We start from the raw sequence: 14187 nt of genomic DNA on the forward strand, positions 1-14187 counted from the left end.
TACACTACCACACACACACACACACACATACACATAACAGGAAATCAACAAGACACAGTATAAACCCAGATATAAAGAACAGACAGCTGTTTAAGAATTTTGAATACCCAAATCGAAAGATTGCAGCTTTATTAAACATATATATGCAATCTCTACAACAACAAATAAAAAATGAGGATTTAATAGAGGTAGAAGTACCTGATGAAGAAGATATTGATTGAAAAATGAACGTAATTAGGGTTTGTAATATCCCAAACTCCTCGGATCTCTGCCGTGGAGTTGAGGAATAGGCTGAAACTGAAAAGTTTATGCTGGGTGTATAAAGATGTCTTACTACGTCTAAGGAAAGGGCTTAATATATTGGTTTTGTATTTGTCCAATTTTGCCCCTAGTAGGATTTATATGTGTCGCCCTTGCAGACACCGCCAATGGCCTATTAGGAATTGGTTTCGAATTCGATCTAATTTTGAATTTCGACCATATTTTGTTCGACTCGGATTAGGTCTAATTCATTTCGGTTCTAGTTTTGATATTACATAGTTTGAATTGAATTCAGTTTGGATCATTATATACTTATATATAACAAGCGTAAGGGAGATAATTTGGTCGCATGGTTCTATGGTCCAAAAACTTATCATCCGTTGGATCGTATATCGAACAAATAAGCACCGTTAGATTAGAACAAAATTAACTTCTGTTCAATAAGGCAACTAATAGTTATTTGCATGTTTATGATTTCTTTTCTGAATCCAAAACAAATTCTGTCGTTTATGTGTTTATGATTTTTTTAAGTAAAATAAATATTTCCTACCAGTTTTACTTGTGGAATCATATAAATTGCACAATCTATTCCTACCAGTCCCACTTTTTTTGGAGTTCCCGGAGTCCCAATCCTGACCCTCCATTTCATTCTCATCTGACGGCTGTAGTTTAATTAGAATTATATAAAATTTAAATAATTAACTACTTTATCTTTCCAAATTAAGCGCTCACTCATCTCTTCCACGATTGTAGCGTTAGTTATTTTGTTGCTGAGTTTGTGGGAAGATATTATCCTGCCATTTGTTCTGCAACCTTTTCAGTGGTGCGTTATTTATTTTTCTCTTTGTTCTGCGCATTCTCTATCGGACACCCAGTTGTGTACATCTTTTTTGTAAACCGCAGAACATAGTTGTGTCCTGCATAGTTTCATGTTCTTAATTTTGTTTTTTCTCTGTTGTTAATATTTGTAGAATACGTGTACAAACTGGGTAGGTGATTTGCAGATATTCTGTATGATATATGAGTTGCAGCATACCCTGAAAAGATTCCGCATTGAATGTATAAATTATGAGTTTTTTTAGTAATGCAAAGCCAAGTTGTGTATATCTTATTTGTAAACTGCAGAACATAGACCATAGTTATGTCCTGCATAGTTTAATGTTCTATGCTTAGCATTGTGTTCTGTGTTACATCTGATATGTGTCCTACATGTTATTTGGCATGATTTATGTAATGTCTATGTTGTGCTGCATGATAAAATTCTAATGTGCGTATTTATGGTACTGCAATACCTGTAGCTATATAAATTATTTGAATAATATTTCTAGTGTCTGAATGCAGGACAAAAGTTGGATAGAGGGCTATGCACGATTGTTTCGGAGCTTAAGATTAGGGATATTAGAGAGTTTTAAAAATTTAAAATATGTAACTGCTTGTATCCTGCAGACCGTAGGATGGAAAGATGATCCAACGGTGTTAAGAGGGGACTCCAAGGACTCCAAGAGTTATGTGTTTCCAAGGAGCCCAACTATATATATATATATATATATATATATAGGGGTTTACTCCAATAGAAACTAAATTAGCCTAGAAACTAGAAACTAGTATGTGACCAATTTTTTATCACTATTTTTGACTGCAAATATCACTCGTTTGTACATCACAAATCACTATTTCCTATACAAGAAGTCTCAGAAATATAGATATATAAATATACATATATACAACATATGTCATCATCATCTTCACTCATACCACATTAATGAACCTCCGGGCATCATTATCAACCCATTCCACTGCTACCGCGGTCACCTATACCCACGATTGACCTACCACCGCTTGTCACCATAACTTTCCATTACTAGTGATTATTTACCACCACCACACACCTCATCTCATCATTTTTTTACCATCATAGACCTCCTACAACTATAATTGATCATCAATAATCGATAACCACTAGCAAACATAAGTAAATTTTCTCAATTATCAATAATAAAAATTGCTAATTCAACTGCATAAAATAGTGATAAATAGCGTATAAACGAGTGATATTAGTAGTTATAAATAGTGATCATGGGAGTGGTTTCTAGTTTCTAGAATAACATTAGTTTCTATTTGATCACTTGCCTATATATATATATATATATATATATATATATATATATATATATATATATAAATCGCACCGTCGCAATTTTTATATAATATATATTAATAAGCCGGATTTATGTGAGTAACGAATACAAGAACTTTTTCCTAATTCAAAACAAATTCTACCTTTTTATTGCATGTTTATGATTCCTTCTCTTAATTCAAAATAAATTATGTTTATCAATTTTAATCTAGAATCATAATTTAGAAAAATATTTAAATCAAATTATAATAATTTTAATTTAAAATACAGTTATAAATATAATCTAATAGAAGTTGGCCTCACATATTCAACTCAAAATTTTATTAAAATTTGATAGAAAGAATTTAATACTTTGGCATGATACATACGAGAAAATGAATGGCTTGATTACAATGGTTTATTTGAAGCCATTAATGGTTTATTTGAAGCCATTAAACTTAAAATAATATCCAACAATATTATGAATATGATTTTTTGGTTTAATATCAATTTATAAGATAAATATTATTTTAATAATATAAATTAATAATTTTGAAAAAACCTCAATCTGTAACTTAATATGTTTTATATATATATAACACAAAAATTCATTAATTGAAACGATACTAATTTTTTCTTGAACTATGATTTTTTTTTTAGTAATTGAACTATGATGTTATTTTTACTCTCACTATCCATCAAATTCAAAATAATCTTATTCTTTATCTATTATCATCGCATCATGTAAATCCATGTCGGGAAATTACACTTCATTCGATTGAATCGTTTATAAAAATGATAAAATAAAGAAATCAGTATTATTTTTAATTAATATTATCCTAACTTTTTATCCTTGCATGTAAAAAAACTCGAATCATCAACAAATTCTTCAGACTTATCAACAAGTTTACATAATTTGAAGAACTTAATTGATAATCTACGCATTTAGGTTTACATTTTGTGCACTGAGACATAACAAAATTTCATAAAATACAAAATATTAAGGTTATAATCATAGTGGCAGTTAAAAAATAGTCACAAAGAAATTAACTACTTTGTTAACTTAAAAAATAAACTATTTTCACTTGTATACACAAAACAAGCTTTGAATAATCACAAAATCATTCCAATAGGACCAATACTCTAATCTAAATGGTGTGTGAATGAGAGAGATGTTAGTAATAAAATATTAGATTCACTTTCTTACTTATGCAAAGCACGCGCACAAAAATATATTACATGGAAAATCCACGTCAGAACTCATATTATTAATCAAAATTGTTATTAAATATACAATCAATCAGACTATAATACTAAGTCGGAGCGTACTCAAGCATACCCACTCAAGCCATACTTAAGTTTACAAATTGAGCATACATAACAAATAAAATATGATTATATATATATATATATATATATATAATCATGCCAAACTTAGCTAGATCAGAATTTAATACTGAAATTCCTGACTCTAGTTAGAATGCAGTTCTGAAATCTAATTCAAATCAGAACTCAATTCATATTGAATTGATACTCAACAATTTTATCCTAACTTTGTGACCAAGACAAATGTTTTATAATAATTGTTTAAACATACAGTTATGATCGATATACATTTCGGATCATCCAAACTCATGCTCTCACTATAATGAGCTGATGACAATCCTCGCCATGAGGCCAATACAATTCATAACTAAATCAATAGTCACTCCTAAGACACGGACGTTCATCAGACAATATCTCCCTTCGAACAAGAATCTCTCCCCAATTTCGAATCCATCATGATTGATCCACAATGCAAGCCAAATATCATACCGCACGTACTCTTCAAACTTTCTTAGCTTATTGCTAACAAATCCTTCATACTTTGTCATATTAATTGAATATCGAACTTTTTCTCGATCCTCGTCGATCACGAACCTAGATCTGATATCACTTATTATAATAAAATACAAGATTCACCTTTTTATGTAAAACGCACACGTAAAAACATATGACGCGGAGAACGCACGTCCTAACTTGTATTATTTAATTAGGTCTGGTGATATAACGACCGATCAAACTTTTAATGTGAAAAACCCACTTATATTATATAAGTGGGAAAATAGATTTTTTTTTGCCACCCAACTTATTGTTTGTTTACAAATTTGCCACCGAACTATTATTTTTTTCTTTTTTGTCACTAATGTTAGGTTCGGATTTTTTTTAGTCACTAAACTTAGGTTCGGATTTAATTATTAACATTATGTTATTTTTTAGTATTATTAAAATATAGTGATAGTCTGCAAGATATTATGAAGATCTGATATGTGTCTATATCCATTTATATAGTACTTCATATGTCCCGTAGATAGTTCACCTTGGAGGACGAGAGTTTGACATGTATTTTAAGACTCCTAAAAGATTTAGTTTCATAAATTGTTTTAATTTTTTTTTCTAAATAAAAGTTATGATTGTCTATTGTCTATATTATATATAGTTTCATAAAAATCAAGGTTAAATGTTATCTAAAATTATTTATATTATTGTACAAAAATAAGGACGAATACTATAAAAAAAAGTAGACAATATACAATTATTCCCGATTTACCGCTCATTTATGTTATTATTACTCCCTCCGTCCTATTTTTTTATAGTTCTTTCCACTGCTTGGCACGTATTTTAAGGTTCCTACTTCTTATAAAACATATTTTCATAATTTAATTTTGAAATTTTCATTTTTGTGTATAAAAATTCAAATGTTAATTTATATTCAGGAAAAAAATTAAAATAATTTATGAAACTAAATCTTTTAGATGTTTTAAAATACGTGTCAATTTACCTGGGGCACATATGGAGTACTACATATAAAGATATAGACACACATCATATCACCATAATATTGTGGACCACTATTATGTTTCAATAATGCTAAAAAGAATAATATAATGTTAATAATCAAATTCGAACCTAACATTAGTGTCAAAAAAAAAAATCTGAACTTAACATTAGTGACAAAAAGGAAAAAAATTATAGTTTGATGGCAAATTTCTAAACAAACAATAAGTTGGGTGGTGAAAAAATCTATTTTCCCTATATAAATAGGTCCGGTCAAGTACTGGCGGATCAAATTTTTAATGTTTGGATCTCAATAGTATAGTATAAACATGTAGAGAGTTAAGCGGTGCCAAGCATGATTTTATAAAATTTATTTATTATTTACGGAGCAATAAGTCGAGCTGAATGGAAGATAGGTGCATCTGTGTATTTCCACAGAAGTTGGATGTTCCTTGTTTTTGATAATAAATAAAAAAGTAATACACAGTAACATTATCACAAATCACAAGTTTACGGCACCACCGTAGTTTTCACGGCCAAATATTTACGAGAGCAGAGCAGCATTCCAAACACGCCACCACATATAATAGTAATAATAAATAACAGAAAAAATAAATAAATTATAGAGTACGTTGATTTATCATAGTTGACCCGCCAAATTATATAGGAGTCTGGCTGTGTAGCTATTTGAATGACGGTAGGTAATTTAGTTAACCAGCGGTGATCATGGTTTCCGTGGCGGTGGCCGTGAAAGATGGCAGTGGTAGCAGACGCGCCGTCCGGTGGGCGGCGGAGAATCTTATGTTGTCTGATGCTCATCATCTTATACTCATCCATGTCTTCCCCACTCTCACTTGTATCCCTACTCCATGTAATCTTCTTAGCTTCTATCTACTCTCTTTTTGTATACATATATTTCTAATTGTATGTTAATTCTCTCTCTCTCTCTCTCTCTGTATATGTAACTGAGTGCAGCAGGAAAACAAATTCCTATCAAGGACATGGATTCTGATGTGGTGGAGATGTATGTACAAGATATGAAATCAAGGCTTGAACAAATGTTTCTGCCATTCAAGAAATTATGCAAGAGCAAGGATGTAAATTTTCATCTCTACTCTATTCTCATTTTTTTTCGGTTTTTAATTTATATGGTACCACAATTTTTTAATTAGAATATGGATTTTTATTAGTTCCGTTCTTGTTAATAATGGTCCTGTTTGGCAGAGTTTTTTGAATATTTACATATTTTTGTAATTTTTTTATATATGAATGTTAAAGAGCAAAGGAGGTGTTTTATATTCGTTATTTAGCAAAAAAAAGGACTTATTTCAGAGAAAAGTATAGTTGTATGTACATTTTTCCAAAAATAAGTTTGGCCAACGGGCAGAATGATGAGCGAGTCTAATACAATAATAAAAGAAAAAATTGTAGATCACCACTGTGCTGCTGGAAGGGGACAACCCTGCATCATCGCTTGTTAGCTTTCTAACTGACTCGGGGATAACAACCTTAGTTCTCGCTTCTTCGTCTTCCAACTGCATTACAAGGTTCGCTATTATACTATTTATTAGTTCTCCCTACTTTGTTAAATTATTATAACTTATGTCATTCCATTTGCACCTTCTTCTCAGATTTTCAAATTAATATGATATTAGTATAACCTGCAATATTTTGCAATCTAATCATTCCTGTAGAAAGCTAAAGGGCCCTGAGGTAGCTTCAACTGTTGTCAAACATGCTCCTCCCACTTGTAATCTTTATGTGGTTTCTTCCAACCGGATTACTTTCAAATCTGCAATCTCATTGTCCGCCAATGGTAGTTATACACATTCTTTTCGCGACTCTTCCAAACTTAGTAGATATTATACCTAACCTACCCTTTATCGTTGCAGGCAAAGATTATTGTTTGTTGACTGAGAGGGGACAAGGTGCTTCAATGAAAAATCAACGTTTGCCTGCTTTCATTTCTTCCTCTGAGGAGGTTGGCTTTCAAAAAAGTTCTGCAAAATCACTGATCAAATATCCAAGTTCTATGCTCTTCAGACATAAAAGCCACAAAAATATTCAAAGAAAATTGGCTGATGATATTTCAGAAAATCGTCCACTACAAAGATCATCAACTTCTCAGTCTTCTACCTATTCAGAGCAAGTAGGTTCCGATCTTTCAACATTTCCCTACATTGTATGCATTGTCTAAGACATTATCTTTAGCCATGTTTTTGTTAGTCATTAACTTGCTGCACCAAGATGTTGTAAACATATATGCCAGTGCTAACTACTAGGATGTCTACGTTTTATACAGTCAGATGCTCATGCTGAAGTAGAGCAAGTTCGTCTAGAATTACAAAAAGTTGTCGGGTTGTATAACCGAGCTTGTGAAGACCTTGTCCATGCCCAAGCCAAGGTCAGACCTTGATCAGTTGATTGTTTCATCATGTTGTTCATCTGTAAATTTATTTTTACCATCGGACATATACTAATCATGCCAAAATTCATAACGTATTTCACTCTGCAAGGCATTCTAGGTTTAATCACGTCTGCAAAATATGATTTATACAATATTATTTACAGCTTTGACGACTAAACTCTTCAGGTCCATGTACTTTCTTCTGACTACCTTGAAGAGTCTAAAAGGGTGAATGAAGCCATAAAAAATGAAGAAAAATTAAGAATAATGGCAGTTGACGAGAAGGAAAGGCATGTGGAAGCTGTAAATGAAATTGAGATGGCAAAAAATTTGTTATCTAAAGAGATTTATGAAAGACAAATTGCAGAAGTAAAAGCTACGCAGGAGTCCATGGAGAAGCAAAGGGTTATTGATGCACTTTTGTTGGGTGATGGAAGGTACAAGAGGTACACTAGAGATCAAATAGAGGTAGCAACTGATTTCTTTTCTGTGACCAAGGTCATCGGTGTAGGATCATACGGGAAAGTTTACAAATGCAAACTTGATCACACCCCTGTAGCCATCAAAGTTCTTACTCCCGATGCATCTGACAGAAGATATGAGTTTTTGACAGAGGTCATTTTTTTAAACTTGCCTCGGTTCTAATTGGAAGATATTCTGAAACATGTTTAAATCATGTAGTTCCATTGAAAAAATACTTTACTTCTATATATGCTAATTTCAATGCACACCTGTACATACAAAAATAAATGGTATTAGCCTGCTATACAATCTTTGCTTAGCATCTATGACTCATTTTCTGAGTGTGGGTTCTCAAGTACCACTAACATATCAAAACCTTTACATTCTATGTACCATTCAAAATTCAACTAGTTGCAAGATTATCAGTTCTTATTGACATTTGTGAATATCTGTAGATTGAAGTTCTCAGCCAACTACGCCACCCACACATAGTTTTACTGCTTGGAGCCTGTCCAGAGATTGGTTGCCTTGTTTACGAGTATATGGAAAACGGAAGCCTAGACGATCATATAGTTTGCAGGAACAGTAACCAATCTCTTTCATGGGTCATTCGGTTCAGATTGGCTTTTGAAGTAGCCTGTGGACTTTCATTCTTGCACAACTCAAAACCAGAGCCTATCATCCATCGAGACTTGAAGCCAGGGAACATTTTGCGAGACAGAAATTTCTCAAGCAAGATTGGAGATGTAGGCTTGGCAAAACTCATTTCAGATGCTGTACCTGACAATGTCACAGAATATGGAAACTCAGTTCTTGCAGGTACACTCTTGTACATGGATCCAGAGTATCAGAGAACAGGCACAGTTCGACCCAAGTCTGATCTATACGGTTTTGGCATCATAATTCTACAATTAATAACTGCTCAGCATCCTTACGGGCTTACACAAAGAGTTGAAAATGCTTTTGAAAGTGGTTCTTTCGCAGACGTACTGGATAAATCAATTAAAAATTGGCCTTTGGCCGAAACAGTGAAATTAACCCAGTTGGCCTTGAAGTGCTCCGCTCTCAGATGCAGAGATAGGCCAGATCTCGATACTGAAGTGCTTCCAGTGTTGAAGAAGCTTGCTGCCTTTGCAGATGCAAGTGAAAAGGTCACTGAAATTATTAATGCACCTGGGCATTTCTACTGCCCAATTCTTCAGGTAGAAGTTTGAACTACACCAAGTATTGTACATGATTTCATGCTCTTATATTGCAATGCTTGATATACTGCGATGAATCTGTAGGAAGTAATGGATGATCCACATATTGCTTCTGATGGTTACACATACGAGCATAAAGCAATACGAATGTGGGTGGACAGGCAGAATGTTTCCCCGGTAACAAAACAGCGGTTGAAGCATAAGATGCTTACTCCAGACCACAGTTTACATTCTGCTATACAGGCATGGAGGTTAAATGTAGCATCCTCAAGAACATAGGGAGAAGACTTATGCAACTCTGCATTATGTTTAAGATGCATGCAATCTTCAAATAGATATTAAGGGTACACCCCAGTGTGGCAGTGTGTACTCCTTTCCACGAGCATCGCAGTCTCCTAACTCTCTTCCTTTGATTATTTTTTTTCCGCGTGCCTGCACTATGCGGAACATTTGCAAATTTGCTTGTTTAGGTGTGCTGATGTGACTCAATTTTAACCTCTTATGCGTAGTTTATAATCCAGACTAAATAGGATGTCGTTCTACGCTAAGGATCAATTTATCACTTTTCTTTTATTATTCCTAGTATGAAATTGGAGTACGATACAAAAAGTAGATTCCCTCACTTTTTCTTGGTGCCTCTCTCAGTAATACGTTTGTAATATCATATTTATGTTAAAACCTAATACAAAAGTGATTTTTTAATGCTAACAGGAATATACAAATGATTTCACTCTGCAGATGTTCTCCAATGTGGAGCTAAAGAACTTATAGTTTGTATCATGCTAGAGAAATGGAGGCCATGGTAGCAATTTATGAGAGCACTTGAAGCAATATAAGGGATATGAAAATTATGAGTACAATGTATAGGATATATTGCAATGTTAAATCATATATTCTTTACAAGTCTGTTGCAATTTATCTCTTTGCGTAATTAATATGGGTTTAGATCTCGTTGTCAATGAAGTAGTCATATGCTTTTTTTTTCTTACAAATCGGGGGAGATTGTGCAAAAACTCAATTTTTCATAAAGAATAGAGTTAATGACACTTTGTAACCCCTAAGTTTGCTCCAAATCGCAGTTTAGTACCTAAACTTTAAAACGTGTCAATATGCATCCTAAACTTAACATTCCCGTGCAAGTTGTAACCCCTAGTCACTATTCCGTTCAAATCTACCGTTAACTTTAACTGTTTGAGCGGTAACTGTGTGTATATCAGTTTCTAACAACTACTTTACCCACTGTGACCCCTCAAAAATTATGTATTATATTTTGAAATTATTTCTGAACACACACAACGATGTAAAAAAAATTAAAATAATTTTAAAAATATAAATTTTCAGATTCTAAATCTAGATACATATTTTTAAAATTATTTTAAATTTTTTTTACATCGTTGTGTGTGTTCAGAAATAATTTCAAAATATAATACATAATTTTTGAGGGGTCACAATGGATAAATTAGCTGTTAGAAACTGATATACACACAGTTACCGCTCAAACAGTTAAAGTTAACGGTAGATTTGAACGGAATAGTGACTAAGGGTTACAACTTGCACGGGAATGTTAAGTTTAGGGTGCATATTGGCACGTTTTAAAGTTTAAGTACTAAACTACGATTTGGAGCAAACTTAGGGGTTACAAAGTGTCATTAACTCTAAAGAATATTGCAAAATCACTTTTGGAAACTCTTTTCCGAAAATGCAGTCTGCAACTTTACAACCATATATATATGCAAATAATATTTCAATCATACATACAACTTTTTTTCTTTAAACTATTCATAAATACAACTTAAAAATAAACTATTAAAGAAAATATACCCTCTTACACTCTGTTTGGTTGACCTGAATGGAATGACTTTAGCCCAGAATGGAATGGGCCATTCCATTCCAAAAATTAAAAATTCTGTTTGGTTGGCCCAAGGAATGGAATAGCCCATTCTTTTATCCATTCCTATCCATCAGTTAATCCAACACTCGATTCATTTTTGAAAGTGCGGGTTAAGCCCATTCCATTCACTCACTCTTTCCGCCTCTCACGCACCTCCCTTTCCGCCTCTCTCACGCACCTCCCTCTCCGCCTCTCTCTCTCTCTCGCCTCTCTCTCCGCCTCTCTTCCTCGCCTCTCTCTCTCATCTCTCTGTCTCTTCCCGGCATCTCTCTCTTCCTCGCATCTCTCTCTCCCTTTTCTGCCTCTCCCCCTCTCTACACTCTCTCTTTCTCTTTTCGACTGAAAATTTTGTGAATCCATAATTCATCTCCATTGAAGACGAAGTTTAAGCCTCAATCAGATATTTTGGAGTTTCGATTGATCTATCCAAACAGGTTTTAAATCTATCGATTTAGATAAAATATTATCAGATTTATGTTTCACTTAAATCCTGGTTTCACTTAAATTTACAGAACATAACTTTTGCTGAAACTGCAGTTTAAGTTCTAACCGAAGCTCGGGGAAATCCAGAGTGCAGCCATGGCTTATGGCAATTCGAGATCAGTAAGGTCTGTTTTTCTAACTATATACTTTTTGTTTGTTTTTAACAATGATTTTAAAAACTGTCAAAATTGGCTAGTCATCATAATTTATAATCATGTTGAGTAAATTATTTTGTATGCTGAAAGTAAACTGTGGAACTTGATAATTGCAAATTAATTTCAGATTTCAAGATGATCCTGGATCTGTCACATAACTAACTTTTCTGTACTTGTCAACTTTTGCTGCTCTAGTAATGTGATGGGTAGATTGTTTCTTATTGTTCAATTAGAAAAAGGTTTATGGAAACAGGCCTACTGTGTACAGTTCAATATATAGTCTTCAGGCCTGCTAGAGATGGAATAATCGGCAATTCTGTTTATTTGAGAGCGTGTCTTTTTATTGGTTTTATTTTGCATAAACAATTCAAGCAGAAATCATATTGATCTTTGCCAAGTAGAATCTTCGTCTATTGCTATTTTTTAGTTTGAGAGCGTGTTTTTTAGTATTCTACAATCTCTCTTGTAGCTGTAGTACGCATTGCTGTAGGTTCTTGTGTGCTTGAGGCAACATCCCAGTCCATGATAAGATCATGCTGTGACATTATTGCTCATCTATATGTTATTTAGATCATCTATATGATAAGATTCTTCTTGTTGGTTGTCAAGGGCATGAATAATTGCTCTTAACAGAGAATGGTGCTTGTCAGCCAAAATTGATGAGTTGAGTTGTTGGATTAATAATATCAACACGAGATTATTTTACTCCAGTTTTAATATTATTGATAAAATCTTGAATTAGTCTATAGTGTTACAATATTATTGATAAAATCTTGAATTAGTCTATAGTGTTACTGCCATGATGATTGCTTTTAGCTCTAGCTCAAAGGGCAGGTGGGTTGCTATTCTAGTCAGTTGTTTAGCTGGAGTGCCTGTTTACTTATTTTGTAAACTGCAATATCGTCTATTCTTCGATGTCTATCGTCCAACATTCAGGTCCAAGTTTATGTTCAAGGCCAGGAAAGATATGCTTTACTAGAAGTCAGAATGTACTTTATCTTATCTTCTTAAATACCTGGTTGGTACTTCACAAAAACTGTTAAATATTTACGCGCATATTTGCAAATGAATCTTGTTGTTAAAACTGAGAGATAATGTAGGTAAAGATCTCATCTTTCTTTGTGTTGATTCATGACTAAAGAACTCGGAATATTTTAATTGACTGTCCCATCCCCAGTTTGGCCAGGTAAGGGAGTACTTTAATCTACTCTGTAGGCAGCTTTCACTCATTAGTGTCTATATTATTCTTGTTATGATAATTACAATGTTAAGATATATCCAATGAGGAAGGTTATAAGATTCTGGTGATGTCTGACCGAGGTAACATATTCCTTTATCTTAGAGGAAGTTCAGAATGTATATTACCTTTATCTTATGTGTTCTGTTTTGTGATTTACCTGAGCTTATAGACTTCTGTTAACTCCTTGCTTACTGCTAAAGGAGTCAATCTTGAAGGTAATTAATTTCTTTTTTATTATACAATTACTGCAGTGCAAGCTTTGATGAGTATTAAAGCTGCTTTGAAGGATCCTCATGGGGTTTTAGCAAAGTGAGATTCTGATGCAGCTGATCCATGTAGCTGGACAATGGTCACCTGTTCACCTGATTATCTTGTCGTTGGCCTGTATGTTATTCCTTAATTCTGCTTGCTTTCAGTTTCATGAAATTCAGCAAACTTAATGCTTGTTAAATGCATGAAAATTTTCTTGTAGTTCTGAATGGTAGTCATTATTCATCCTGTGACAGATTGTGTAGATAGTAATGTTAGTACAATGGGGTAAATATTTTTTTTTTGGTTATTATCATCTGCAGAGGAACTCCAAGCCAGACTTTATCTGGTATTCTTTCTCCAAGCATTGGTAACTTGACAAATCTTCAGACAGTGCAAGTGCTCAATCGCAAATTTATCTGCAGAGGAACTTTAAGCCAGAGTTTATATGGTAAATGATCCGCCACTACCTCCTGTGGCCAGGGTAGAGGATAAGCTCTACATATTGATAATGCCTAGAGGTGTTGCGGTTCTCCAGTGTTCTCGTATTCACTTCACAAATTTTGTATTTTATTTGTAAATTATGAAGAACTGGCTGTGGCCAAAGTTTGGATTTTATTTGTGAATTTTTAATATTTATCATAGTTGATTTAGGTACTACTGACTATGTAATGAATTGGGAAGTATGCTATTGACATGAAATTAATTAATTTGTGTATTTAATTTATATATTCTGAAAGTTAAGATTTTACATGGAAAAATTTGTAAAAAAATATTAATTAATTATCATTCCATTCCTTTGAGTAACCAAACAACTCAAATGAATGGAATGGTTCATTCCATTCCAATCATAAAAAAAATGAACCAAACAAGAGCTTTGAATTGATCATTCTATTCAACCTTC

General features: G+C 33.2%; 1 protein-coding gene and 1 long non-coding RNA gene across 2 annotated transcripts; both read left to right on the forward strand.

Moving 5' to 3' along the window:
• The first annotated feature begins 5686 nt into the window (after positions 1–5686).
• On the forward strand, positions 5687–9841 carry LOC108193561 (U-box domain-containing protein 34). The gene is made up of 9 exons (XM_017360270.2): positions 5687–6065; positions 6170–6291; positions 6626–6741; positions 6889–7010; positions 7087–7343; positions 7497–7598; positions 7788–8216; positions 8519–9265; positions 9350–9841. Exons 1-9 carry the CDS (start codon positions 5921–5923, stop codon positions 9542–9544), a joined length of 2235 nt encoding a protein of 744 aa, XP_017215759.1. The 5' UTR covers positions 5687–5920; the 3' UTR covers positions 9545–9841.
• A 1399-nt stretch (positions 9842–11240) lies between these two features.
• Positions 11241–14001, forward strand: LOC108193955 (uncharacterized). Its single transcript, XR_001801331.2, has 4 exons — positions 11241–11590; positions 11694–11764; positions 13286–13418; positions 13607–14001. It is a non-coding gene; the product is annotated as an uncharacterized LOC108193955 (long non-coding RNA).
• Positions 14002–14187: the final 186 nt, after the last annotated feature.

Source organism: Daucus carota, chromosome 7 (genome assembly GCF_001625215.2).
Source record: "Daucus carota subsp. sativus chromosome 7, DH1 v3.0, whole genome shotgun sequence".
NCBI classification, from domain to species: Eukaryota; Viridiplantae; Streptophyta; class Magnoliopsida; order Apiales; family Apiaceae; genus Daucus; species Daucus carota.

Excerpts from the sequence above, each read along its gene's own strand:
- LOC108193561 (XM_017360270.2), top strand. The coding sequence starts at position 5,921 with ATGGTTTCCGTGGCGGTGGCCGTGAAAGATGGCAGTGGTAGCAGACGC. Across the intron at positions 6,066-6,169 it reads CACTTGTATCCCTACTCCAT|CAGGAAAACAAATTCCTATC; the intron begins GTAATCTTCTTA and ends AACTGAGTGCAG. Across the intron at positions 7,011-7,086 it reads AATCTCATTGTCCGCCAATG|GCAAAGATTATTGTTTGTTG; the intron begins GTAGTTATACAC and ends TTATCGTTGCAG.